The sequence below is a fragment of the Odocoileus virginianus genome, chromosome 6 (genome assembly GCF_023699985.2).
Source record: "Odocoileus virginianus isolate 20LAN1187 ecotype Illinois chromosome 6, Ovbor_1.2, whole genome shotgun sequence".
Taxonomy (NCBI): Eukaryota; Metazoa; Chordata; class Mammalia; order Artiodactyla; family Cervidae; genus Odocoileus; species Odocoileus virginianus.
Window position 1 is genome coordinate 76351710 of NC_069679.1, and position 27685 is coordinate 76379394.

At 46.3% G+C, this 27685-nt stretch overlaps 1 protein-coding gene across 23 annotated transcripts in view; it reads left to right on the forward strand.

The window, feature by feature from the left end:
• NRXN3 (neurexin 3) overlaps window positions 1–27685 on the forward strand; it is a 1774064-nt gene that overhangs the window by 106680 nt on the left and 1639699 nt on the right. For all 23 annotated transcript variants that reach the window (XM_070469697.1, XM_070469702.1, XM_070469686.1 and 20 more), the window contains exons 3-4: window positions 6532–6549; window positions 24973–25002. In XM_070469697.1, coding sequence (XP_070325798.1) covers window positions 6532–6549; window positions 24973–25002 — 48 coding nt within the window. The remainder of the gene's footprint in view (window positions 1–6531; window positions 6550–24972; window positions 25003–27685) is intronic.

A 27685-nucleotide genomic window follows, 5' to 3' on the forward strand; every position in this document is an offset into this window, starting at 1 on the left:
TGGAGACCCAGTGGTCAGCCTCCCTTCTCTCCACTGCCCACACTGCAAAGACCCCTGTGCACTTTGTGGGTGCCCCAGCCTATAGAAGTCCACAGCTCCTGTAGACGGCTTCCCCTTGGCCGTTTCTTGACACGAGAGTACACACATCAGTGGACGGCTCTGCTTTTGGGAGAATGGACCCAGGGAAGAGGCCCCCGTGGATTTGGGGCAGGTTGCACAAAGGGTTCAGAGTACCTGAGTGTTCTCTACAGGGGGCTAGTGGCAGGTGTTACTGTTTCCGGAAGCAGGGAGTCCAGCTGGCCCTGTGGACGTCTCAGTTCACGGGGTGGGCTGTGGCTGCAGAAGGGCCAGAGCAGGCCCCCGTAAAGTGTGCAGCCCCGGCAGGAACGCCAGCTGTCCAGGCCTGTGGTCATACTGCACTTGACCCTTCCTTCTACCTGGGCTATGCCTTTTTCTCATTCTTGTGAGATACCCAATACTCTTATCCCTAATTTATGGCTTGATAGGTTAGATGGTAACTGTCCTGGTTTGTTCTTTTATTCAGAAATAGAGGTTGACTCTTTTCTGATGTGGCACTCTTGAGTATGAGAGGTATGAATAAATGATGGAGCCTCTTCACTGGGTCTTAGTTTCCTCATCTGTAAAATGGGATGAATAATGTTCCTACCTGTTAGGGTTGTGGCGAAAATTACATAAGATGTGTATCAAGCACTTAGGACAGCATCCAGCACACAGAGAATCCTCAATGAATGTGAACTTTATTATGATTAGTATTGCTCTGTGCCAGGGACATACAGGCATGATCCCATTATATCCTGAAATTCACCCTCTGATGTGTGACGCTGGACACAGCAATTGACTCAGGAATGGACATGTGACCTAAACCAAATCAATGAGAGTCTTCTCAGGGAATTTTACTAGCATTTACCAGGAAATAGATTCCCAGGTGGTGCCAGTGGTAAAGAACCCACCTGCCAATGCAGGAGACAGAAGAGATGCCATTTCAACCCCTGGATTGAGAAGATCCCCTGGAGGAAGGCATGACCACCCACTCCAGTATTCTTGCCTGGAGAATCCCCATGGACAGAGGAGGTTGGCAGCTTACAATCCATGGGATTGCAAAGAGTCAGACATGGCTGAAGTGACTGAGCATGCATGCTCCAGGAAATAGGCTGCTCTCTTTTCTCCAGAATTGCCAAATTCCATCTTTGCTGCTATATGGAGATAACTCAGATGATGATAAGGCCAACATGGAAGAAAACAGTGTTCTTAACAGAGTAAGAGCATTACAACAGAACCAGAGTCCAGTCCCAGCTCTGTCTTTTTATCCATAGCCACATACCTTAACTTCTCTGAGCCTCAATTTTCTCAAGTGTAAATGAAGATACAATAATATCCATCTCAGTGAGTTGTATCAATTGAGATGATCTAGTCACCATTCATAGCATATTGCAGAGCACATATTGTAGACCAGATCCTCCTTAAACACTTGGGACACAAGCAGTGAATGAAATAGATAATATAGCTCTCATGAAGCTTGTATCCTAAGGGGGATATAAACAATAAAAACAGACCCATCCAGTAATATCAAATAGTAGTTGTTTTCTGTCGCTAAGTTGTGTCCAACTCTTTGTGACCCCATGAACTGCAGCCCACCAGGCTTCCCTATTCTTCACTATCTCCCTGAGTTTGCCTAAATTCAGGTCCATTGAGTCAGTGATGTCATCCAACCATCTCATCCTCTGTTGTCCCCTTCTCCTCCTGCCTTCAATCTTTCCCAGCATCAGGGTCTTTTCCAGTGAATCAGCTCTTTGCACCAGGTGGCCAAAGTATTGGAGCTTCAGCTTCAGCATCAGTCCTTCCAATGAATATTCAGGGCTTATTTCCTTTGGGATTGAGTGATTTGATCTCCTTGCAGTCCAAGGGACTCTGAAGAGTTTTTTCCGGCACCACAGTTCAAAAGCATCAATTCTTTGGCACTCAGCCAGTGATTAGTGCCATAAGAAAAAAAGCAAAACATAAGTGGAAGAGGAGGCTTTCTATTTTAGAGAAGGTGGTTAAAGAATATCCTTCCAAGAAGTTACATTTGAACTGATATCTGAAGAAAATGAGGAAGTCTTAGCCATGTCTGACAAAGACTGTTCAGACAGGCAGAGGAATAACAAATTCATAGGCTGTAGGCAGGACCTCTTCAATTCATGTTAGTTACTTACGCTGTTTGACAAGAGCATTGAAAGTCGGCCCATGTAAATGGCACCTCCCTTCTTCTGGCTTCCAAGCTCTAGCACTCACACTGACCTTAGTGCGTAGCAGGTGCTTGAGAAATAGTTGGGGGTGGGGGATCTTGATGAAAAGGATCCTGGTCCAGCCTGGGGCCACCTCTGTTTGGGCTGCCATGCTCAAACCAGGGATGGGCGAGGCACAGGAGAGGAAGGATTTGAAAGCTACTGCCTCCCTTCACCCCCTCTCTTTGGCATCACAACCAGGGAAGAAATAAATGAGGCGAGGCCCACCTGTACCCAGTCCCCCATGAACGCTTATTGTGTATTCAACAATAATCTCAGCTACAAGTGCATATGCTCAGCATGATTATTTTAAAGTTCAAAGGAAACAATTTCCTGCAGTTTGGGAAGCTCCGGTTCTTATAACCAGGTAGGGGATAGAAAGGACCCTCCATCTGCTGCTGTTGCAGAAAATAGCTCAATGGTGGGGGGAGCCCTCCCACCTCACCTCGCATTTGGGCAAGATCATTTCAAGAGTAAAAGTCCAAGATTCCCCCACTTGCTGCTTTTATACCTCCCAACCCCCCACCCCACACCCCTGGAGGAGCTTTGGGGAGCATGGGGCAGACTGCCCAGCCAAGTTCCTGGAGGCGTGGCCCAGCCAAACCTCCTGGGACCCCACCCGGTGAACTCTGCCTTGGGTCTGACCTATTTTCTAGGAGAGAAAATAGAATATAGATTTAAATGCAGTGGTGCTCTGGAAAACTACAGGCCCAGCAGTGTGAGGAAATAAAACAGCAGGAGGGAACCGAGGGGGTATTGGCACCAGAGAGGATGCCACCTTTCCGAGAGCGAGCTCATCTGGTTGTCAACTGTCCTCTCTGCAGCTGATTGCCCCCACTTCTCATCTACCGAAAAAACTGAGATACACGCATTTACATATATGTATGTTTCCTCTGATCCGTCCCGGGGCCCCATATTGCTCCCTCACACACAGACTCCAGGCTGTGTACCCATAGCAGTGATAGACAGAGGTGCTTTGGTGATGATCACCTTGGAAGTGGGGTGATCGCAAGGCATGGAATTTGACACCCCAGCTGGGTCCAAGGTCAGCCTTCCTTGCTGTGTGTCCACAGAAAAGGTTGCTTGAAAAATAAAATACCCTTGAAGGTAGTAGTATTACCCGCTGACATTGACTGAGGGCTTTCTACAGGCTTTCTACTGCTCTGAGCTGCTCATCACAATCCTGGGAGGTAGGAACTATTATCACACCCACTTTACAGAGAAGGAACAAGCAGAAAGCTCTAACTGGCACAAAGTCCCTGCTACCCGAAGAGCCTGAGTCTGAATCCTGGTAATCCAGCTGTGGATCCCCTTTCCCTCTGCTGATTGCTATGACCTGGCCTGAATGGCATGCCTACCCTTTGGGTGGGGGTGGGGGTCATCTTTTACCAAACCACAGGGATTAAGGGTGGGAAACGAGGTTTCCCAGAAGACAGTTGGGACTTGTTACCAAAAGGAGGAGGAAAGGATGCTGGATGGACCCATGGATACTGTTGAGGTTCTAATCACCCCCTATTCCCCTCTCCCGCCACCGCCCCTGCCTGCCCAAACCTTTGCTGTTTCATTCTGTTGGTCAGAATCTAATGCAGAAATTCAGGTTGCTCATTGCTTCTTGGAACAGGTGCCAGTGACATGGTGTCTCTCTTTTCTTCAAGTTGGACATATATTCTTAGAGCTGCCTCCAGCGTGGTGTCACAGCCAAGAACTGAGCTTGGACCCTGACCCCCCCGCCCCCTCCATCTAAAGAGGTTTTTCTTGGTGGCCTTGTTGCTCCTCTTTTGCAAGAAGGGATGCTGTATTTTTTATGTGCAGGACTAGAAGTGGGCCGTATTAAGGTTTCACAAGGGAAAACAAAAGAAATAACAAAGGAATTTGTTTTGATCCCTGCTTCTTCTCACCTAGAATTTTTGAACTCCCCTTTGACCCACTTCTTGCTGGGGATTGGGAGGGAGAAAAGAGATCCAGGAGGGGAGGGCTGCAGCAAGGTCTTCATTCACAAGCATAAGAGCTGAACCCAAATCACTGAACAAAATATGACTTAATTCCTGTGGTCTCTTGATGTTTCCAGGGAGCCATCTGGTCAACATTTTTGGGTAATTCTGTCCCTGGTAATTCAAAATGATAACAATCAGCGCAGCTAACATTTATGCAGTGTTTGCCTTGTCCTGAGTTAAGTGGTTTACAAGTATTTAATCTCTTTTAATTCTAGTAACACTTATATGAGGGAGGCTGTGTTATCTTCCCATTTTATAACTGAAGAAAACAACTCAGAAGTTCAATGACTGACCCAAGGTCATCGAGTGGGTCAGGATCCGAACTTGGACTATCTGTCTCCATAATTTAGGATTGTAACTATGGTGCCCAAATAGGCAAATTAGTGTCAAATGAACTTTGGGGCTCCAAGATATCCTATCTCCCTTGGGTCTTGGTGTCCTCAGAGAGCATGTTTCTGTGAATAACAGTGTTGACCCTTTCACCACCGAACTCTCCCACGTTGAAACAGTTTGATACCCTGTTTAATGATGGGGTATTCTAGTGGCCACTCTTCTGGGCAGTCCGTCAGTCACGGTTAATGAAATGGCTTAGTTATTCATGCAGCGTGTTTCCCTTCCCACCTCTTCTGTTTTGCCTCTTCCTTCTTACTGCTACTCCACCCCTCAATCTAACAACTCACCAGGAAACCTGGAAGGGGGTGTGGCTGAGGAATGATTCAGAGCTCTCTGTAGTTTCATTGGGAATATACAGCCTTCAGGAAATGCAGAGCGTGGGCTGGAGAAATGCCCAGCTGTTGCTGTGGGTTAGGCCAGTGCCTGGATTTTCCTGGGGGCAAAAGCCCTAAAGAACCCGTTGCCCAAAGAACCTGCTGGAATTTAGCAAATCTGATTAGCCACAAGTTAGAGGTACAGAGGATAACCTGCGACCCACTCGTAGGGTATCTGGGAGTCTCTCACCTCCTTCCCTGTGGCTTCAGGGGCTCACTTGAGCTTGCATACTGAATTGGAGTCACATGCATGCTGGAGAGACGTGGATTTCAGTTGAATGAAGTCTGGATTGGGTGGGATTCACGGGATCCGGGGCCTCTCCTAGGATCTGTTCCCTGAACTAGCTGTGTGACCTTGGACAAGTCTCTCAACCTCTTTCATCCTCCATCTTAACAAAAAAGAATTAAACTAGACAACATCTATGGATGTCCCAGACCCACCATTGTCAATGATTCTAAGGGGAGTCACCCAGGATGGCCTGGATGGCCAGTGGTTTCCTGAAGTAGCCCCGTTGCTGCTTCTGAGCCATAGGCTCTCTTACCAGGTCAGGTCTAGGGATTCTATTAACAACAAGGCTTTGGCTGCTCTGGGTTGGGCTTCCCCAGCATAATTCTGTTTTACATTTGAGGGGAGGAGGAGGAGATTGTGTTCATGGAGATGGTGGGCATGAACCCGTTCTTCATTTTTTGAAAGCTCATTGCTTAATTCAAATGTCAACCTTCCCAGAGCTGGATGTTTATTTGTAGTTGTCAGAAGTGATTTCCAATGGCAATTTCTGTCATTAATGATGGGGTGAAAAGCAAGGAGAAAAATGAAAGGGAGAGGCAGAATTTCAATTTGTGTGGCAAATGACCTACTCACACGCGATCTCATGCACACACACCACTGTCTGTGATGAAGAATGGTCACTGGGAATCCTGGGTCGGGAGGGAATTATAAATGTTTTGTGACCCTGTGTCCTTCAGTCCTGTGAGCTGAACGACGCTGCAACTTGCTCTTGATTCTTATACCTCTTCTCCTTTGTTCCTTGAGGGAGTGGTTTATCACTATTTTTCTCTCTGTGCAGAAACCTTGCTTGACTTCTCATCCAGTGTTCTGCATCTGGAGGGGAGGAAAACTGTTCAGGTGTGGGTATGCGGAAATCAACCAGAATATTTTAACCAATATTCTTACAGGATCCTGGTCTGCTTGGCTCTTTGGAGCCCTATCTGATTCTCGGAGGATGTCTTTCCGGACAGATGTGAAGTTCAGCTCTCTTGATACATGCATAGTGGAAAGGGAGCTTGGTCCCTCGGCTTGCATGGGTGGTTTCTGGGTGAAGGTAGAACTGAATGCTCAGACTCTGAGCATCTTTGGGGTCTTGCATGAACTTGATAGTCATGCAAGGGCACATTGCATTGTGTGTGTGCGTTGCTAACACTCTTCTTCTTTTTCTCTCTCTTTCTCTCCTCTCTGTTTCCTTCCCTTTGAAAATGCTGCCACAGATGTCAGTCAAGGTCCAGGTGAGTCTTTGTGTTTGCACAGCTGCTGTGGAAATTTCCCCTCTGCCAGATTGTGCATGGTTTGACTCTGAGTGAGACCTTTTTCTAGGGACTCTACACAGAGCAAAAATCTAAATGCATTGCATTTTCATTGATTTAGGTTTATAAGACATGCCTTCAATTGGTGAATTTGTATTGGCTTTGAAGAACCATTTTCAAACCAAAGGAATGTGGTTCCCATGCTTATACAATTACTATCTTCTGATTAATATTTCTGGGTGAAGAAAAGAAGTGGAAATTGAGCATTTTTTGAAAATTTAAAAAAAATATATTGTTAGAATATGTATTCTCCAATTTAGTAAGCATTTTTGCCTTGTCTTCAAAAATCTACTTATCTTTAAGCTACTATTTTATAGCTTCAAGTGGTTAAAAGTTGAAAATATGACATACTTAGCATGGAAAATATGATGTGGGTAAAAGAAGGTTTCTTTCTTTATATTCTAAGAAATGACTTTACTTTTCCACAATGGAAAAAGCAATATTTTTTTCTAATGGTTATATAACTAGTACATGTTCACTGTTTAAAAAAAAGAATGAATGAGTGAAAAGTAGAAGAAAGAATAATGGTTCTTGTCATTTTCATCAATGGACAAATGAATATTCATCCAGAGTCCTAATTGTAAGCAATGTGTGTTTATAGACAGATGTATGTATACACACAAACATAGACTCATACAACAATTTATAGATAAATGGTTATCAGGTGACTTCTGGTGGTTTCCCACCATCCTAAATGGTATAGAACTTTGTGTTAAGAAGAATAACCCTACCAAATAAGAAGTGGGTATCATCTTTCTTAGGTATTTTCACATTTATTTTCTTATTTAATCTTTTTAACATTTAATTCTCATAGCATCAATACAGGAGAAGTATTGTTAAATACATTTTAATGTGAAGGAAATATAGGGCCTGACAGGTTAAGCAGCTTGTCCAAGATCATAGGGCTTGTCAGAGGACTGGAGTTTGAACTTGGGGCTTTCAGACTGCAAAGCCATGCATACTCCATTGGAACACGCGGGGTCTCATCCCTGAATTTCTTCACTTGAAGATCTCGTAAGTATCTCCTAATAGGACTATCATTTATTTTTGCTCAGAGGTAATGTGACTCTATCTGTAGCACCCTTTCCAAAGGAGTTTATCCTTTGTTGATTTTGAGTATGTAAAAGATACACCCAGACTTAAGTGGCACTTCTGATCATTGATCTCTATGCCATCTTACACAACATAAAAGGATAATATTGTCATCCCTAGCAAATACACAGGGTTTCCCTGCCTCTGTTGTCTTCTGCCTATCACCCACCTTTGAAAACAAGCAGAGTTTGAACCAGAGCACAGGACAGAATTTTCTAGGAAGATATCATTAACTTTATTCTATTTAGTAATATTTTAGTTCAGTCACTCACTGAGCTAGTATTTATCAAGATCCTACAATGTACCAGGCGCTGTTCTAGGCACTAGGGATGAAACAGTGAAAAAAAAAGAAGATCATCCCTGTCCTCATGGATCTTTTACTATAGATAGAGGAAGACAAGGAACTAAAGCATTTCCCTGGTAGCTCAGCTGGTAAAGAATCTGCCTGCAATGCAAGAGACCCCGGTTTGATTCCTGGGTCCGGAAGATCCCCTGGGGAAGGGATAGGCTACCCACTCCAGTACTCATGGGCTTCCCTGGTGGGTCAGACGGTAAAGAATCACACATGCAATGAAGGAAACCTGGATTCCATCCCTGCGTTGTGACGATCTCCTGAAGGAGGGCATGGCAACCCACTCCAGTATTCTTGCCTGGAGAATCCCTAGGATTCTCCACAAAGAGTCAGACACGCTGAGCGACTAAGGACAGCATAGCATGGGGAACTAAAAACGTGTGTGTGTGTGTATATGTACATGTATATATATCAGCATATCTATTGTATCAGGTGGTGGGGAATAAGTGCTGTGGAAAAAAAATGAAGCAGGTAAAAATGAAGTTGCTAATTTAAAGAGGGTGGTCCAGGGAGGTCTCTCTGCTAAGCTGATGTTTTCTAGGATACTTCAAATGAGGGAGTAAGCCCAACACCAAAATTTTTTGAGTGCCACTTGGCTGAACCCCTTCTCTTCCTGGTTCACAGCAGAGATGACCCAGGGTCTTCACTTAGACCTGTGTGCCTTAGGTCCTGCATAGCCACTCCCAGATCAGGTAATGCGTGGAGGCCAAACCCCAACCTGCATTTTGCCACGCCTGCACCCAGAGGGCAGCCTCTGACCCGGGGACACCTCTCCGTAATTCTCACAGAAGGTGCCACACTGGCCCTGGTGGGGTGAAACACCATGGACCCATAGGCACTCCCTCCATCTCTCCAAAGGGGCAGAGGTCACCCGTGAGCCTACCTTAGAAATAGCAGCGATCGCTAGCACACTGCTGCACTATCTCAGCCTCACGGCCACTATCTTGTCTTGCTCTCTTGATAACCCTCTGAGGCACATTGCCTGAGCCCCGTTTTTCTGTTGAGGGGGTTGAGGCCAGGAGGTGAAGTCCTGAGCTGAGTCCCCCGGCCAAGTGGGGGATTCCAGCCTAATTCTGACCCTTCTCCATTCTACCCTTGAAGTGTCAAGAGCTGATTGCCAGTTTGGCCTCCTTACTGACCTTAGCTTTGTGTGTGTGTGGTTTCTGAGCCAGAAGCAAATCACTGGTCAAGAAGCTTCGCTCGCAGCCCTGGAGGTGGCAGGAGGCAGCCTGCACTGCGCGGCCCTGGCTGAGGTCAGCGGGCCGCCTCCCACCTCTCTGCGCTCCTGGCCAGGCCATCTGGAGCCAGTGGGGCTGCGGCTCTGAAACAAGAGGCCTTTAGTGGTTCTCTGATTTTATTTTTTTTTTTCCTCCTTCCCCTTAGGAAGACAAATTGGGGTTTTTATGAGCTAATGTAACTATTTACCCAGGGGCCGCTGGAAGACTATAAAGGGACAATTGATTAATTGATTAATTCTACATGATGAGGAGATTGGTTAGAAGTAACCCTCCTGTAAAATACAGCTGGAGAAGGGTCCTGGCACTGCTCCTAAGGTCCAGGAGGTGGGCTGTGGACTCAGAGAGAGTGTCCTGGTAGGAGAAGGAGGCAGGCGGTATTCGGATGGACTTCCAAATGGGAAAATGCACAGCCCCTCCTCCTAGTCCTTGGGAGGGAGGTTCAAGATAAGGAAGTGGCAAGAGGCGTTTGCGGTGCGCTGACCTGAAGGAGGGGAGGAACCCGCAGCTCTGATGCCTGCCATGCATTCTTTGGTTGACTCTTCACATCAGCCCCTCCGGCTCGGGGTCCATACTCCAGGAGAAGACGAGGAGACGCAGAGAGGTCCAGTAACTGCTCACAGTCACCGGCTGCTAGGACCAATCAGGATCTCAGATCTGTCTGTCTCCAAAGCCTGTGCCTTTTTCTTTGAAAACTCTGGCATTTTCAAGGCAGAGCTGTGTGCATCTCGGACGTTTTTGCATTCCCAACTCTGCTCGGTGGTGCATGGACCATAGGAGGGCCTCAGGAATATTTCTCGAGCAGATAGTATGGCCACAAGCCCCAGGGGCACTGTGGGTCTGCAGGGTCTTGAGACACGTCAGAGCTCCAAGGGCATCCTATCTGAGGACTGCAACTCTCTCACTTTTCAGAGGAGGAGACGGAGGCCCAGGGAGGGTGACATCTCCGAGGGCATGTACCCCATCTGTGGCCCTGAAGGGACTCCTATCAGATGCTGATCCCACGCGCCTGGCCGATAGGGTTTGTCTTTGGACTGCCCTCCCAGCTCTGCCAAACTCTCAGCCCTCTCCCCACTTCCTGTTGTTCTAGAACTCTCTGCCAAGGGGAGAGGAAGTGCTTTGGAGGTGAGGAGGAGGACCGGGTGGACGGAGGACCTTGGAGGCAGGAAGCAGGGCTGGGGCCTGTGGATGGGAGACTCCTCGAGTCCTCTCCCTCCCTGGGGCAGGTGGGGGGTACCGGGGGGAGTGGGCTGTTTATAGTGCTTCACTGACAGCATCTCTGCTCCGAAGGGATAATTTCTGTGGCTCAGCCTGCTGATTAGAGCTGGAATTTAAATGAATGACGGTGACCTTGTGGAAGCGCCCTAGTTATTCAGAGGCCTGATGAGGGAAATAGGCCTCTTGCCTCGGTCCATCAGAGCCCTGGCAGGTGTGGGAGGAGGGGCACCTGCCTGCCCGGGGCCGGGGGGGCCTGGTCAGCTGTGGCCGGAAGCAGCTGACGGCTTGTGCTCAGGCCTCCTGTGTTTGCTGTTCGTCTCTGCCCCTCCTTGTCTTCCTCCCTGCGTTTATGTCATCGCACTGCTGCCTTGGAGAGGGGATCTGCTGACTTGTTCTGAACCCTGCCGTGTCTCCAGGGAGCCCCTTATCCAGCCTGAGGGATGCTGTTCGCAGAAGACAGTGCCTGACACAGCTGACTGTTTATGGACACAGAGGGTTTGCTCTCAAAGCTGGCTGTTCCTAGAGGGGACCTGACCCATGGACCCAGTAGCATTAGCCTCACCCAGGAGCCTGTTAGAAGGCAGGATCTCAGGCCTCTCCCTAGACCTGTACCTTTGACCAAGGCCCCTGGGGTCGGTCTGTCAAAGCTGCAGAGAAACTGACCTAAAATCCCCAGTCTCCTTGGGACCAACAGGGCCATGTTTATTAAGGAAAGTGCAGTACTCTTTGCTAAAACCCTATTCCTGGCTTCATCTGCTGGGGACAGAGCAAAATATCCACTTTCTGGGTTGATAGGAACTAAGAAGAAGAAGATTAGGGAAAGAGAATGGACACTGATCCACCACGTGGTCTGCACGCATCACTGTTTGGGCCCTTCTCATGTATGTGAGGCAAGATAGCTACCTGCTTTCATATGGCCTTTGAGTTAAGGATGATTTTTCACTTTTTAAATAGTTGAAAGCAACCAGAAGAAGAAGAATTAGTGATGCAAAACTTTAATAAAATTCGAATGTCAGTGTTTACAAAGTTTTTTGGAACATAGGCCCACTTGTTCATTTCTGTATTGTCTGCAGCTGCTGTGCAAAAGCAGAGGGGACCTTCTATGATGTAGACTCAGCTCTCTGAGCTGCAGAGACTAAAAGATTTACCATCTGGTCCTTTACAGAGGAAGTCTGTCACCTCTGGCTTAAGGGGCATAGACTTGGAGACAGAGGCAGGTTGACACCCTGCCTCTATTCCAGCACCGCATGGCCTGTTCAGGTAACTTTTCCTTTGTGGACCCTACATTCCTCATCTGTAAAATGGGGACAATAAATGCCTATCTCATGGGACTGCTGTGAAGATTAAATAAGCTCAAGCAAGTCAAGTCTTTAGAACAGTGCCTGGCACAGAGTACGCAATGTATGAATTAGCTACTATTGTAAGTCATCTCACTTGATCCTTTCCACATGTGTTTCCATTTTACAACTGAAAATACTTAGGCTCAGAGAAGTTTAAAAGCAAAATAAAACATTCTTCTGCCTGTGTCTGGGTGCCCCTCTCTGTTCGGAGGCATGCTTCCTCAGCTATGTTGTTCATTCGCTCAGTCGTGTCTGACTCTCTGCGACCCCACGGACTGCAGCACGCCAGGCTTCCTGTCCTTCACCATCTCCAGGGTTCGCTCAAACTCACGTCCATTGAGTCAGTGATGCCATCCAACCATCTCGTCCTCTGCTGTAGACCCCTCTAAACTGCTGTCTTCTCATCTCACACTTTGTCACATCCATCCTATTCTTTATGCTTTCAGTAAAGAGGTCCCGCCAGCTTAGATCCTGGCCACCACTGCTTTCAAGTGAGGCCAAAACACCCAGTAAGAGTGTGGAAAGGGGACTGATATGTAGAGAGCGTCTGTCATGTGCCAGGCCTCCGCCACTTCACAGATGAAGAACATTGGTCTTTAAAACATTGTATCCTTTGCCTTGGCCAGAAGCAAGTATGGCAGGTATCAGGATTTAAATGCAGTCTGGGATCTCTGCTTTGTTGGTCTGACTCTCTTTGCCTCTCCCGCTTTCCCCAGGAGTTGTGTGGCCTTAGGTAAATCATTAGCCTCTCTGGGTATCAGGCTTCTTTAAATCAAATGCCCTCTCAGGCTTCTTTCATTCTGAGGATCTGTGATTAGGCCAGCTGACTGAGCCCCCGTGGGGAGAAGAAGGACTCAGGAAAATGCCATCTCTTCCGTTACCAAAGACTGGTGGCTCCCAACTCCAGTGCTACCCAGCATATTTTTTCTTTTCTTTCCTGTTCCTTTGGGCAACAGTCCCATTTGCTTTTCTCTCTTATTTATTAGGAAAAACATCTGACACTTATCAAGCTTGTATTTTGAGCAGGGCACTCAAGTACTAAGTTTTCATATCTATCGGTTAATTCCTTTTGACGTGCCCAGGATTCTGTTATTAGACCCACTTCACCCAAGAATCAACTGACTCTCAGGAATGCGAACTCATCAGCCCCACCCAGTAAAAAGTGGTGGAGCAGGATGCAAATGCTGATGTGTCTGGCCCTGGAGATGTCTCGTATGGAGTTCCACCTACAGCATTCGCCCCACGAAGGTACACTTCTGTACTGTATGGTCTTGGCCTAGAACAGTGCCAGCGCATCATAGCCATGGAGTAAATGCTTGTCCAGTGAAGGTGCTCAAGAATCACCTTTTCGCTTTACCCCACGTCCCTTTGAAAGACAGGCTGCTTTTTATTGGGGCTCACCCTGAGACAGAAGGTAACTCAGCCTTCTGTGTTTATTCAGCGCCCATCTCTTGGGCTCAGCTGAGTGGAGGCTGCAGGCTGTAGGAAATCCAGCACTGCTGTGCGTAATTGGGTTGGAAAGGGGCCCTTGGCTGGGCTAACAGCGCTCAGCTCCCAGCCAATTGTCCGGCTGGGGCCCGGGAAGACCCCTTGGCTCCTGTGGCCGTTCTTGATGAGTAAGTGTGAGTGAGGAGCCACGTCCCAGCATGCCTCCAGCTTCGGCTAACTCAGAGAAGCAGATCATGTGGCCCTGGTGCCTCTTTGTATAGTCTTTTAAAAACGCCTCCTTTACTGTCGTGGCAAGCCAGAAACTCACCAGCGTGCTGGCTGTGGTCCACTTTGTTTCTCTGTTCCGGAGGGCAGGGTCAGAACTGGAAAAGGCCTGGAAGCGACCCTGTAGTCTCAGTGGGATAGCACTGTCCCTGCCACGGGTGTGGGATGGATATTTGCTGTGCCAGGGATGAGGAGCCATTGGTGGCATTTAGGAGGAAGGGCCAATCAATGCTAAATGTGCTGCAATATATGGGAGAGTCTCACTTGAAGACTGTGCTGCTCAAAATGCCATTGGTGAGGCCAAAGAGAAACTATTCTAGATCAGTTCTTATGTAGGAGAGAAAACAGAGGCCCCAGAAGGTCTATGTAACTCAGCTGAGTCACCCAGCCTATATTTATGGCAGCCTCGGAGACCCTGTTATTCTGATGACCTGCCTCAAGAAGTCTAGAAAGGACTTGGGCCGAGCTAGTCAGTGTGTGGGGCTAGGCCTCAGGAATTGGCAGCTGAGTGTTGAGGACAGTGGGTGCCCTTGTGGGGTCACTTAGCTGACCGTGACCATGGAGGCAGGCAGCTGAGGATGCTTGGGCAGGCGGTCTGCTGGAGCTGCCGGCTTCCTGGAGAAGTGTTGGCAAGAGACGGGAGGGTGGAGTGTGGAAGAGACAAGGCCTAGATATGCCAGTCTCCTGAATAGGACAGCAGTGGCTGCAAGCTTTCCAGCCCTTCCTGTGTGCCATGAGCTCTGCGACATGCTCTTCATATGTGGTTGCGTGTGATTATCACAGTGATCCTAAGATATTTTACATGCAAATATTTTACAGGAAAAGGCACAGAATAGTTAACTTGCTTAGTATCCCAGTTAGCAAGAGACAGGGCTGGGATTTGAATTCAGATTTTGGATTATTTAGAGCAACAGTAAACATGAAAACCACCTGGGGACTTCCCTGGGGGTCCAGTGGCTAAGACTCTGCACTCCCAGTGTGGAGGGTCCTGGTTCCATCTTTGGTCAGGGAACTGGATCCCTGTAGCTAAGAGTCCGCCGGCTGCAACGAAGACCCTGTGCAGCCAATTAAATAATAAAACATTTAAAAGAAAGTCACCTGGAAAGCTAATGAATGAGATCCAGTCTAACTGAAGTAAGACGTTTCTCCCAGGTGATCTGATAGGACCAAAGTTTGAAAACCATGTTTTCAAGGAAAGTGAAGGGACTTGAAAGCATCAGTATTAACCACTATTGTATACCTCCCATAAATGAAGGGAAGTGAGGAGGTTTAGGAAATGGAAGGGAGGATAGGATGAGTGATCCCCACTTTGCCTGAGTTCCCATGGCACCTTAGATCATGGAGCTAGTAGAACCTGCCTCATAATACCCTATTCAATAGCCAGCTGTTTATTGTCCCCCACGTGTCCACATTGGCCACTGTGGGCTCTAGAAGGACAGGGAGAGCCATACTCTTGAGAACAGGGACTTATCCTTGCCCTGCACCCCCACTACCTGGCATCCTGTATGTGCTCATAAACTTTGCTGTTAGAATCAGCATTTCACACATGGAAAGGACCCAAAGTTGCTGAGCTCTCTGTGCACCTGATTTTTGATTCTCTTCCATATGAGATTATTCAGACCTGAACCCCTGCAGTGACAAGAAACTCATTGCTCCTTTAGCCATTCCATTCTAACAGCACTGAGCGTTCACAAGCTCTTCTTTATTCTGAGTCACTGTAGCTTTCACCACCTGTATTGCTTCCAGCCTTTGGAGACACACAGAATAGATCTAATTACACTCCCAGTGTTTGAAGACAGGGCTTTTGTCTTTAAGGATTTTCTTCTCTAAAGGCCAAAACATCTCTAGTTTCTTTGGGCATTCTCATACAAGGGTTTTAAGTTCTTTCATCCAGGTCATTGTTCTCTGAAAAATAACAGTTGTCTTTGCATCCTTGCCCATACCACATACAGGGTCATGGGCATGTTGCAACTGGTTCATATTACATTGCTCCTTTTTTCTAGACTTCCTACATCTATTAACGACCTGACTTTTATATAATGACTATAGTATTAAATTGAACTTAACGTCACTGAGAACTTTTACTGTTTCATGTGTGCTGCTGCTAAGCCAGTCCTTTCCCTTTTCTCTATGTGTGCATTGCTGTATTTGACTTAGACTTGGGGCCATGTTTGATTTTGTCAAATTCATCCCTGGATTTTTAAAATCCAGCACACCATGGCCTAGTTGGACACAGTTATTTCATTTAACGTATCCAAAGTCCTTTCCAGCTTCATGTCACTCTTGAATAAAGAGCTATTTTAGAGAAGTTTATAACATTTGGAGAGCAAGGACTTTCTCTTCTTTGGGAAGTCTTTTCTAGAAGCCATAATTGCTGATGCTTTAACCCTTGCAGCTTCCTTGGTGGCTTAGATGGTAAAGCGGGAGACCCGGGTTTGATTCCTGGGTCAGGAAGATCCCCTGGATAAGGAAATGGCAACCCAGTCCAGTACTCTCGCCTGGAAAATCCCATGGATGGAGGAGCCTGGTAGGATACAGTCCATGGGGTTGCAGAAGAGTCAGACATGACTGAGCAACATCACTTTTAACCCTTAGAGTGACACGCTTGATTTTATCTCTCTTCCTTCCGTGGTATTCATGAAAAAGAAACCCCACCCCCTCCTCGGTCACTGCCCGCCCCTCCAGTCCTCCCAGATAGACTAGATTGGGAAGGTGCTGCCGGCATTCTTTCCTCTTCCCTGTGGTGATGCCATACAGATGAGCCGGGGGTGACTCATGGATGCCTCTGAAGAAGTATTTTCTGTTCGGGCCAGGCACCATGCTGTACGAACAAAGTTGGTCTGGAGGCAAATAGTGAGTGAGCCAGTACAGTAACATCCTACACAGGGCTTAGTGGCGAGGATGGAAAGTGGTGGCATCACGGAAGGACCGACCCAGAGGCACCCGCACTGGAGAACTAGCAGCAGGTGTTCCTCTGGAAACCGTCACCGTCACCAGCCCAACTATCCACTTCGTCCCGAGCATTGTGCAAGGCTTCTGGAAGAGCCGACATCGCGAACGTAAACGGTTGGTCTTCCCGAGTGCCAGCGTCAGTTGACGATTGCTGTTGGGTGATTTGTCGAAGCCTCATTTCATGACTACTTTTTTGATTAGGGGTGGTGTTCTCTGGATATCAGTTTGAACCATTGAACATTGTCATTTTTGTAGGTCAAAACCAGTCAAATAGCAGCAGTTTCATATGGTTCATCTCAGTAAGGAGTTGCTTGGCCTCTTGAGAGGTCATCTTGGTTCATAGAAACTCTACAGCTTGGAGTTGGAATAGTTGGTAGTTATCTTCTAAAGCCCCACTGTGACTCTCTTCTATGGCATTCTGGCAGGGGACGCTCCCCCTGTCATTCCCCCCTCATCTTGCTGAATGTGCTTGCTCCTTTAACTTGCATGTGCAACTTTTAAAATGTTTGAAGGTGGCCTTCATGTCCTCATCTAGCTCTTTACTGTTTGGGCTGTACACAGCTGTTCCTTCAGCCATTCTGCGTGTGATGTGCTTTTGGAGCTCCTGCCATCCGATTCTTCTCCCATGGACCGTCCCACCTCGTTGGTGGCTCTCCTGATAAATGGCACTGTTCTCTGAACCCAGACCCTACGTTTGGTAGTCAGTGCTGAGAAGAAGTGGAACTTGGGCCTACTTGTTACTTGTGATCTTTTTGAGGCTTCGTGGGGAGTGTGGGAAGTTGTGCTCAAGGGCCACAATTTCTGTTTACCCCTTAAAATTAAATTTCGCTTTTTTCCACTCACATCTTTTGGACCCTGATTCTCAAGGCTAACAAATTAGATGTTCCTTTCCACTTTGGTTCATTACAACATCCAGACAGCATGTCATGGATGTTCTCAGCCAAGTCATTTGTCAAAATGCTAAGCAGATCAAGGCTCTGCTGTAAGCCACTGGACAACCCCAGGTGGGACAAGGAAACTGAAGTCCACGAAGAAGGTCACGACCTTCGGGGGAATTGCCTGGGGAAGGGCTGGTCTGAGACAGGGCTGTGGAAGTGGGTGGAGTTTTCCTTCAGGCCCCGCCTCTTTCCTTTAAGCTGCTTTCTCTTGTCCCCTGTTTCCTCCCTCCTGCCGGGGGTGCTAGACTTCCTCAGCCTGTGGCTGCGCATCTCCATCCTTCCTTCTCACATGTCCTTGTGTCAGGCCTGTCTCTGAAGAAAGAGCTTAAGCTTGGCTTCCCGATGGCCTCAGGAACAAGGCAGTGCAATGACCCAGGAGCCTGAGTGCAGTTTGTGTTCAGATTTGCATTTTAATGAGGGAAGTGGCTTAATAACCCCCAGAAAGGACCCAGGAGGGGAAGAGCTTCATATTTTAGTAGAAGCTGGGGATGGAGATTGAGGAGAGGGAGAGGGTGGCCAGTTATTTAAAACAGTTACTCTGGGGGCTCCTTCAATCATGCTGTACCAGGATCATAAATGAAGTTGAATTCATGTCCAGTCACTATTTTCTGGTCCTAAATTGTCCAAAATGTGTCTTCTTGCTCCTCCACCAGCACTGAATTAAGACAGGGTAGGCTACCCCATGGACTGCAGCCTACAAGGCTCCTCCGTCCATGGGATTTTCCAGGCAAGAGTACTGGAATGGGTTGCCATTTCCTTCTCCAGAGCTAGTAGTTATCATAGTTATTATCCAGCCTGGAGAATCCATCTGCTGGTTTACCGTCTGCATTTCACTGCTTACTAAGTAGTGGAATTTTGGCTCTAGGTCTTAGCTTCCTTACCTGTAAAATCTACATTACAGCAATGCCTTTCCCACAGAGATGTATTTAATGACATGATGCTTAGCATGTCTGGTATATGTTAAACAGTCAGCAAATACTAGCCACTGTTATAATTCTGTCGTTTTACCAAGCTAATTGAATTTCCTCTCTATTAAAGTGCTTAACATCTACAATGTGTATTTTTTTTCTTTCCCCTTCTCTCTTTTCCAAATTCACGGTCACTCCACAGACACGAGGGTCACTGGGGGCTTCTCTCTTTGTCAAGCCCCACCCCCTGCTACCTTCACCATCTCCTTAGCTCCTCCGGAAACATCGGGTGACTCTTTCCATCACCTTCTGATTTTATGTAATTACTCTTTTTAAAAGTCCTCGTCGCTTCATAAAAATTCAACATTGGCACTTGGCACTTAGAGCAATTAGTGACATTTCATTTCTCCACTTAAGTATGGAAAAAGAGATGATATGTGTGGATTTTACAGGGGGGGGAAAGTTATCCTGCAAGTGAATGAGAGAGAAGTCTTGGCAGAGATAACTTGCTTTTTTTCCTTCCCGAATCTTTTCTCCTCCCCCATGAATGACTTCCTCCCTCCCCTGAAATACTTTCTCCAATTACTCAGCCAGAATGAAGGAAGGAAGGAGGATTAAAAATCATCAGAGGGGAGTGGGATATTACAGGTTTAAGGGGGAGGCAGTATTAGCTTCAGTGATGGAGACCTTCCACTTCTGGCCTGCCTCCCCATCAGTGCATCTTCCTCGCCTGTTCCAGTAAATGGTCTCTCTTCTCTGTATTAGTCATTTTCATGACAGGCTTCATAATGGCCACAGCTGCTCGCAGGTGACTTTGCTTTTGTAGCCATTCCATTCTCCCCGGCTGCAACGACCTCCACAAGGATTTTCCCAAAAGGTGTAACGTAGTTTAGAGGGCCACATGTGTATTTTGCCTATAATCTACATAGGATTTGCAGTTTGTTGTGAGGCACTTTCAACTCTGTATGTCTTACCTATTGGCAGTCTTTCTCTCTTCTTGTTCTTGACCCTGTGGACCATGACCCATGAGGCTCCTCTGTCCGTGGGCTTCTCCAGGCAAGAATACTGGAGTGGGTTGCCATGCCCTCCTCCAGGGGATCTTCCTGACCCAGGGATCGAACCCGTGTCTCCTGCATTGGCAGGCGAGTTCTTTACCACTCATGCCGCCTGGGAAGCCCGTGAACCACAGATAGATGGGCACAAGAAGGTGAGGTAGACAGCACTAGAAATTGCCATATCCTTCTCTAGGGAGAAAGAGTGAAAGAAAGAGTGAAAAATATCAGACATCTTCATGGGATCCAGAATGGTCCCTGAACCCAGCTAGGTAGCACTTTGACAGAGTGTGACATCTAGCTAGAAGACATTTCAGTTGCTTTCTAATTTTTATAATTATTTTTTTTAAAGGCATTGTAGTTCCATAAGAACTCTGTATAGAAAATTCTCAATATTCTGACGATCAAAGGCTTGTCCTAGCTCACTCCCTGTTTCCTGCCCTCCTTAGATGAAATTTTATGGAGTTGGCTTTCGGAGCTTTATTGAAGATCTGTTGAAATCCAGAACTGATGGTGGGATTGTTTTGGGAAAACGTGGTGGTCCCCTTTGCTTCCCTGAGCCCCCTGTTCCAGCCCATGTCTTGTCTTTCAGCATCCCTTGAATATCAGGCTGGGATTAAATGCCAAGCTCCAAGTTCAGCTAGGTGCTAGTGCCAGGGCTGGATGTGTGGTCTGAGGGGCTGCGGCTGACCTTCTGTTTCCGAGATTAACAAGAAACCCCCCTCCTCTTTTTCTCATCAGTCACACACATAACACACAGCTAGCATAGATTGCTTTTCCTTCCTTGCTAATTATATCCTTCTCAGTGAAGCCTTTTTTTTTTTTTTTTCTGAACATTATTTTTCTGTATCTATATTGGAAAGCCATATAGTCCCTTTTTCTTTTTGAATGTAAAATTTTACTTTAATGTTGGAATATGCATTAAAAAAAAACTCTGGGATACTTTAATAATCCCCATCCCTCCCAGATTAAGACTCAGGGCTCTGGCCCCTTTTTATTTGAGGCTTCATTCACTTACATGGGCACAGACCCTTCTCTTCCAAGAAGGGAAGGTGATACACTTTTACATTTGTCCTGACTCTCTTGCAGACCTTACTCCTGTAATGTTAAACGCACCTTAGACTTTTTGCTTCAGTGAGTCTTCTGTTTCTTCAGCTTATCATGCCTAAAACAGAATTCATTATCACCCTCATTCCAGATCCATCTCCCAGCTTCATCCCACCTTCCTGTTTCTGACAGTGCGTCTCTCAGTCTGCCATCCGTTCCTCCCCTGAAGCGTCTCATCGGTCACCCAAAGCCTGTTGAATCCTTTTCCCCTTTTCCTTCCTGCTGCCTCAACACTAATTTCGGCCCTCTGCCTATGACAGATCTCTGTGCCTCTGTCTTTTTTCTCTCTAATCCATCCTGTCCACACCATTGCCAGTGCAATCTACCTCAACGTCATTTTCCCTAGGGCATTCTCCTGCCGTGAGCCCTCGGTGTCTCCCATCAGCTGCAAGATCAAGTCTTTTCTCCTTAACCTGGAAACTCCAGGCCTTCATACAATGGTCCTTAAGATCACCTTTTACTTCCTCCTTCTGTGAACCATTTGTATGTGTTCATTGTTATTTTTACAGCATCTATTGCATACCTACCATGTGCCTGGCAGTGTCCTAGGTGTTCCGGAAAGGCGACAGGAAAATCCTTACAAAAGCAATTAGTGGTCTTGGGAGCTAGTGGTGTTGCCTGGAATGTCCTTCATCACTCTCAATCCTAAACCATCTTCCAAGATGTATTTTAAATCCCACTTCCTCCAGAAACTTGCTGCACACCCAGGGCCCTTCTCACAGTCCTTATGCGTCTTATTATCTGAATCAATCGTTTGACACTCACCCATCATTCATTCCTCATTCACTCACAAAAACATACTGAGCACCTACTGTGTGTCAGACACTGTGCTTCATGTTGTCTCACAAATCATATATATTTACAGCCTAAAAATAACAACAATAACTCTTATGTAGCCCTTAGCATGTACAGGTGCTGCTTTACATACTTCCGTTTATTTAATCCTCAAACCAAGCTTTGGGTTTGGCGTGGTAATTATCCAAATTTTACAGATGGGAAGTCAAGGAACAGAGATATTTAGCAACTTTGCTGGTGTCACAAACTAGAAAATAATGAAGGTGGGATTCAAATCTGAAGTCCTTGATCTTAACCCCCATCCTTCACTGTCAGGTACCACTATGTGTATATGTGTCTATATATGACCTGTACGTGTGTGTAAGTATAAACATACATGCACACAGCTTCGCAGTTAGACTCTAAACTCTTAGAGGTTGGCAGCTCTGTACCACACTTGCTTGCATCTCCCCACCTTATGCAGTGTTTATACACAGTAGGTACTGGAGTCGTTTGTTTGATTGTCATTTCTTCCATTCACTTGGTGAGGACTTGAGGTCTTTTTACAGCAAGTAGGAGTGTTTGGGAGTGGAAGGAAGGGGAGAAACAGAATTTCATAATAGACCTACACTCTCTGAAATTCCTGGTTTCAAGTTCTTAACTCTGCAATCTTCGGGTGTAGATTTGTATAAGAGGAGATACTAATGTAAAAGTTTGTGAAAAGTGGATTAAAATCTCCTCAAAAAGCAACATAAAACTCAAACATGTTATGGTTACTGTTTTCTCTCCGGTCTTGTGCTGTTTCCTGTTACACTTGCTTCTGTCTGTTTTGCTTTGTTGCCTACAACACATCAGGATCCCAGAGTTACATTCCTGGCCTAATTTTTCTAGTTCAGATTTTTTATAAGTTGAAAAATATGTACATTTTATTTGAATCACAAGACTGCAACTACATATGTAGCTTAATAAAACCTGATAAGTACATATTTAAATTTGAAAAACACAGGTGGTGGATATTTGAGTTTTAAAAGGATTCCTTCTTTTACCGAAGGATCTATTGTAGGATTCCATTAAATATCCAGTTCCTCTTAGTGCATTTATCACACAGTTTAATTGAACAAAATTTGATTTATATGTCACTCTAAAGGGGTAGCTCGCAAGTTCTACTGAGCATGAGAATCACTGGTGCAACTTATTTAAAATTCAGATCCTTCCCCAACTCCTCCCTGAGATTCTGACTCATTCGGACTTGGGTGGGGTCCAGGAACATCAGTGTTAGCAAGTATCCCCAGGTGGGTGTTTAACGCAGGTGGTTAGTGAAATGTGCTCTGGAAACACAGCTTTAAAGAAGCACATGTGGTACACAAATGGGGCTGAGTTTCAGGGGCTCCTCCCGCGCCTCGAATACCCTCTCGCTATCAGGCGTCCCATTTCCTCTTCAATTGCAGGTGTAAAATATTGGTCCTTTCATTTTAAAAATATCTCCCCCGTGGATACATGTGTATGTATGGCTGAGTCCCTTTGGTGTCCACTCAAGTCCATTAACACTGTTAATCTGCTCTGCTGCTCCTGCCAAGTCGCTTCAGTCGTGTCCGACTCTGTGTGACCCCAAAGACGGCAGCCCACCAGGCTCCCCCGTCCCTGGGATTCTCCAGGCAAGAGCACCGGAGTGGGTTGCCATTTCCTCCTCCAATGTATGAAAGTGAAAAGTGAAAGTGAAGCCGCTCAGTCGTGTCCGACTCTTAGCGACCCCATGGACCGCAGCCCACCAGGCTTTTCCGTCCATGGGATTTTCCAGGCAAGAGGACTGGAGTGGGGTGCCAGTGCCTGCTCCGTAATCTGCTCTACTTCAATATAAAATAAAAGGGTTAAATGGTAAACAAACAACAAAAGAAGTCCCATTTAACAGAATAAAAAATAAATAAAAATATCTCCCCCGGCTTTATTGAGATAATTGGCATACAACATTGTGTAAACTTAACATGAATTATGTTAATTAGATACACTTACATGTTGCAAACACCTTCATTTCATCATTTCATCACATAGTTACCATTTCTTTTTTATGGTGAAGATGTTTAAGATCTACTCTCTAGCATTTATACTTCAAGTGCATAATATAGTAGTATTGCCCTTTTATTTTTAATCCCCATTTTAGGGATCTCTTTAGATCTTTCTTATTCTCATTTCTTAATGGTGACATCTCTCCTGTGAATTCACACACCTGTTCTCTTCCGACTCCTCCTTCCACATGCCCCACCTCTCTGCCTCAGACTCTCCCTCTTAGTGTGCATGATCTGGATGCTGAAGGCTATGGCTTGGTCCAGAAACTCCAGGCATTTTATGAACAGTCACTTCTGCCAAGGTTTCTTAGTCAAATCTAGTGCCCTTTCTTCTTTATTATTATCCCCTCCCAAAAAAGACTAATAGTTAATTTTTTAAATATACATATTATGAGAATGACTTGCTTTGGCATGATTCCATTCCTCCATGAGTACTAACATCCCAGGCCTTGAGAAATGAATGTCAGAAATGTGCATTTAAAATATGTCTATAGCTTAATGAAATTTGTTGTAAAAATGCCTCCATGACATTTATGGCACATGGTGTATCTATGTGTTTAATATATCATTGATCTTTAAAATTCAGTTGCTTGACCCATATTTTGCCTCTGATTACTTTTCTAAATCTCTAGTAATCTCCAAAAACATTTAGAGATTTCCATATTTTAGAGATTTTTCTCCTTTATTAATCCCCTATATCCCTGAATTTTACTCTGGGGAAAGGATCTCCAAATATCTCCAGCAATAATAAAAGCAATAGAAGAGCAGATAGCCAGCACAGTTGGCTACTGGTTGGAAATCTTTTCTTTTAATAGGTTTATCAGGGCTTATGCTTCCCTTGAAGTAATGAGTTCTTAAGAGCCTTGTTTGACTTCCATAAGAACGTAGCGAGAGGTTGTGCTATTTATTGGGACTTTGTGTACCTTCTTTAATCCATTCAGTGCTTAACTAGGCCTCTGTGACCAAACATGAGGGTCTTTCTAGGAAAAGTTGGTGCTGGAGGGGAGGGGTGTGGTCGTCACTGGGCGAAGGCCAGGATCAGACGGAGATGTTTCAGCCTGTCTAACTCTTGAAAGCAGACACCCATGTGGTATGTTCAGTGTGGTTCAGTTTTTGTAGAAAAGACTACTGTATCTAGGGTGGACAATGTTGGATGGTAAACTCCAGATGTGAGATTACAACTGACTTTTTTCCCTTCTGAATTTTCCGAAGTTTCTACAGTGATCATGTATTACTTAGTATTGCAAGCGATCTAGAAGAAAGAAAGAAACCTACTTTGCCCACATCTGTAGTCTCTTTCCCAAGGGACGTAATCTCTCGTAGATTTGTCTCAAATCCTACCTTTTGCATAGATAAGTGGCGATGTGGCCCGCAGGTTCAGCAAACAAAAGACTGTCCTTGAACTGGACGGCCCCCGACACCCTGCCCTGTGTCTCAGGGCTCGCTGCATGCTCCTGAGCAAGTGTGGATGCCCCTGCCGCTCCTTCTGCTCGGGCATTAAGAGGCGATGGGCTTCCATGTGGGATTCTAACTTTGTCTTCTTTCTTTTCTCCTTCCCCTCCCCGCCCCCCTCCTCTCCTCCCCTCTCCTCCTCCTCCAAGGCCTCTCCCACCTCATGATGAGTGAACAAGGTAGGTGCTCTGGGCTCACGGTGCTGCAGCTGCCTGGATTGCTTGCCTTCGTGCCTCTGGCTGGTCGCTGAGAGCCCGCTTCATCCCTGGCAGGCCGTTTGCTGCCTGTCCCTCCTGCCAGGGGCCAGGCTGGGAGCCGGGCCATCCTGCGGTGGGGCAGAGTGGGGGGCACCTTTCCCATCTCATTGTGGCTCCCCCTGCCCCCCATCACCCCCTTGGCTTCTCCATTCCACTCCACCATTTGTCATCCTGGGCGCTGGCCCTGCTGGGCTGCCTCCCAGGGAGAAGCATGAAACAAGCCATGACGGTGTCGATAATGGGGGTGAATGAAGCTAATTTCAGAGCACCAGAGCGGTTAACTTCTTCCCTAAGCCTCACGCTGGGGCCCCAGGTTGGGGGAGACACGCTGGGCTTCTCTGAATTTCACTCTGAGTCAAGGTTTGATTTTTGTCTTCCCCTCCATCCCCCTGCCCATTGTAATGACTTTCAGCCCCAGCCGTCCCCCCACCCCACCTCCAGTGGTCAAAGGAAGCCCTTGGGGGTTTGACTGTTTTCAGTTTTGTATAAAAGCAAAAACCACTGAAAGAACATGCTAATGTCCTGATGGCAGGGTTCTAACTCATTATACACCCTGAAGAAAACTGCATATAAAGATCTGTAAATTCCGCATCTGCAACCTAAAATATTCAATTATGCAGGGAATGAACTGTGCAGGAAATTCAGCTCAGCTAAGCACAGGGTGGGTTGTGAATGAAGCCTTTTCCTCCTAAAGAAAAATTTTCCATATTATCAGCCTAAATCAGGATTCAAGAACTGAGCCTACTTCAAATTGTCTTTTTTGTCACTGTTCAATTGCTACTATTGTGTTTCTTCTGCGTTTTGGGGTGATTGCAAGATTGGTCTACCTGGCCTGGCCCTGACACCGAAATACTGTACTTTAATTTCTCTGTCTGTTCTTTTCAAAATACACACGGGACTCAGAGCCTTTGTTCAAGGACCAAAGAGAAGGGAAGGAGGTGTATTTCCATGTTCTGCTGTTTTTCTTGATCTTTTGAGAGGGGTGGGGCAGCACTGAAGGGCAAATGCCCCCTTCCCGACACCCCCATTTTCTTACAGAGGATTCATCAGACAGTGTGGCCATAAAGAGGAGTACATGATCAGATCAAGGAACCACCCAGGTCTGAGAGAAGCTTTGTCCAGGTAGCTGTGGAGGTGGGCAGTTGAGGGCATTTCTGACTTGATAAGGCAGGACAGAAGGAGGCACACTTTCCCAATAAAACTGTATCCTCTAGACCTGAGCCACGGCCCGTGATGTGGACATTGGACATTACAGTGAAGACAAGATCTTGTATAGAGCAGATGTCAGGAACAGAGCTAGAGGGGGTCAGGTGGATTCTCCAGCATTAGATGGAGCCCTGCAAGAGGCTGGGGTGAAGCCTCTCCATTCTCGTAGGTGAGTGAGGGAAGCTGTCTCCCCACAGCAGGTTACCATGAGGTGAGTATGAGCAAGGAGCACTCTTTATGTCGACCTAGTATATCCGGATACTTTGAGAGAGTTACGCATATCTCTACAGAGTGCGACGGCCCAAGCTCTGTGAATGCTAGAATTCGGTGGCCCCACTTTGATAACAAGTTGCACCTGAAAAAGCAGGTCCTCAGAGTCCCAATGAGAAGATGCTTCTACATTTTCTCGTCTCATCCTCCCACCTGCCCTTTAAGAATTCTAACTTTTCTAGTGGCTTGGAGGTCTGAGGGTATTCATACGATGGATGTCATAGCATAGAGTCTAGGTCGATGAGATAAGGCTGGTGGTGACCTCTTTAATTTTGATTTATTTCAACCAGCTGATGCAGCACAGGCATTTTGGAGGGCTAAATTCCAACCCTGGTGTGAAAAGTGTCTGGAGAACCTCTGTTGTGTACCTTCCCCACTTTTCCACCTACTATTCAACTTCTTGCCCAGCACTGAAGCATATAGGAGTAGAGAATTCAGACACACCCATGGATGTGTGCTCTGGGGGCAGGGGTAAGTCAGGAAACTTATAGAAAAAGAGTTTTTAGGCAATGACATAATGACAAACATGGGTATTGTAAATCCCTCTTTAGAGAAGTTTTCAAGAAAGGATGCGGAATTCTTCCGGGTGGTCAGTGCCACTAAGATTTTAAGGTGCAAATTTCAGTTTAATTTTATTAAGAAGGTCCTTTGACCCCATCCCTCCCCCTCTCATTCTTTTCCATTTCCCACCCCTTGTCTGTTCTTGCCCTTGTGATGATTACATAAAAAGCCAGCACTCCCTTCCTTTCCTTGTTCCTTCAACATGGAAGAAAGAGATTTCTGTCTGGTTCTTGCTGAACCTCTGGAATTTATTTTTGATCCCTGTTAATATAAGTGGAAATAATGTTGTGTGTGTACCACCTGAACATGTGCTTTACACTCTGGATCCTCATGACTCATATTAACATTGAGAAAATACAGGAGAACTTCGCGTCTCTGAAACTTTGCCTAAACGATTTTACTTCGGTTAAGTGCGTACGATTTCACACACATGAGGCTATGCAGTGCTTTTGCATGCAGACTTGGCCATGATTCTGAGGATGGGACTGAGGGGAGACTAATGGGAAAAAGCTTAAACACGTGTCGGTCACACTGTTTAAGCGTCGCCCCGTGCATTTGTCTTGTGCTG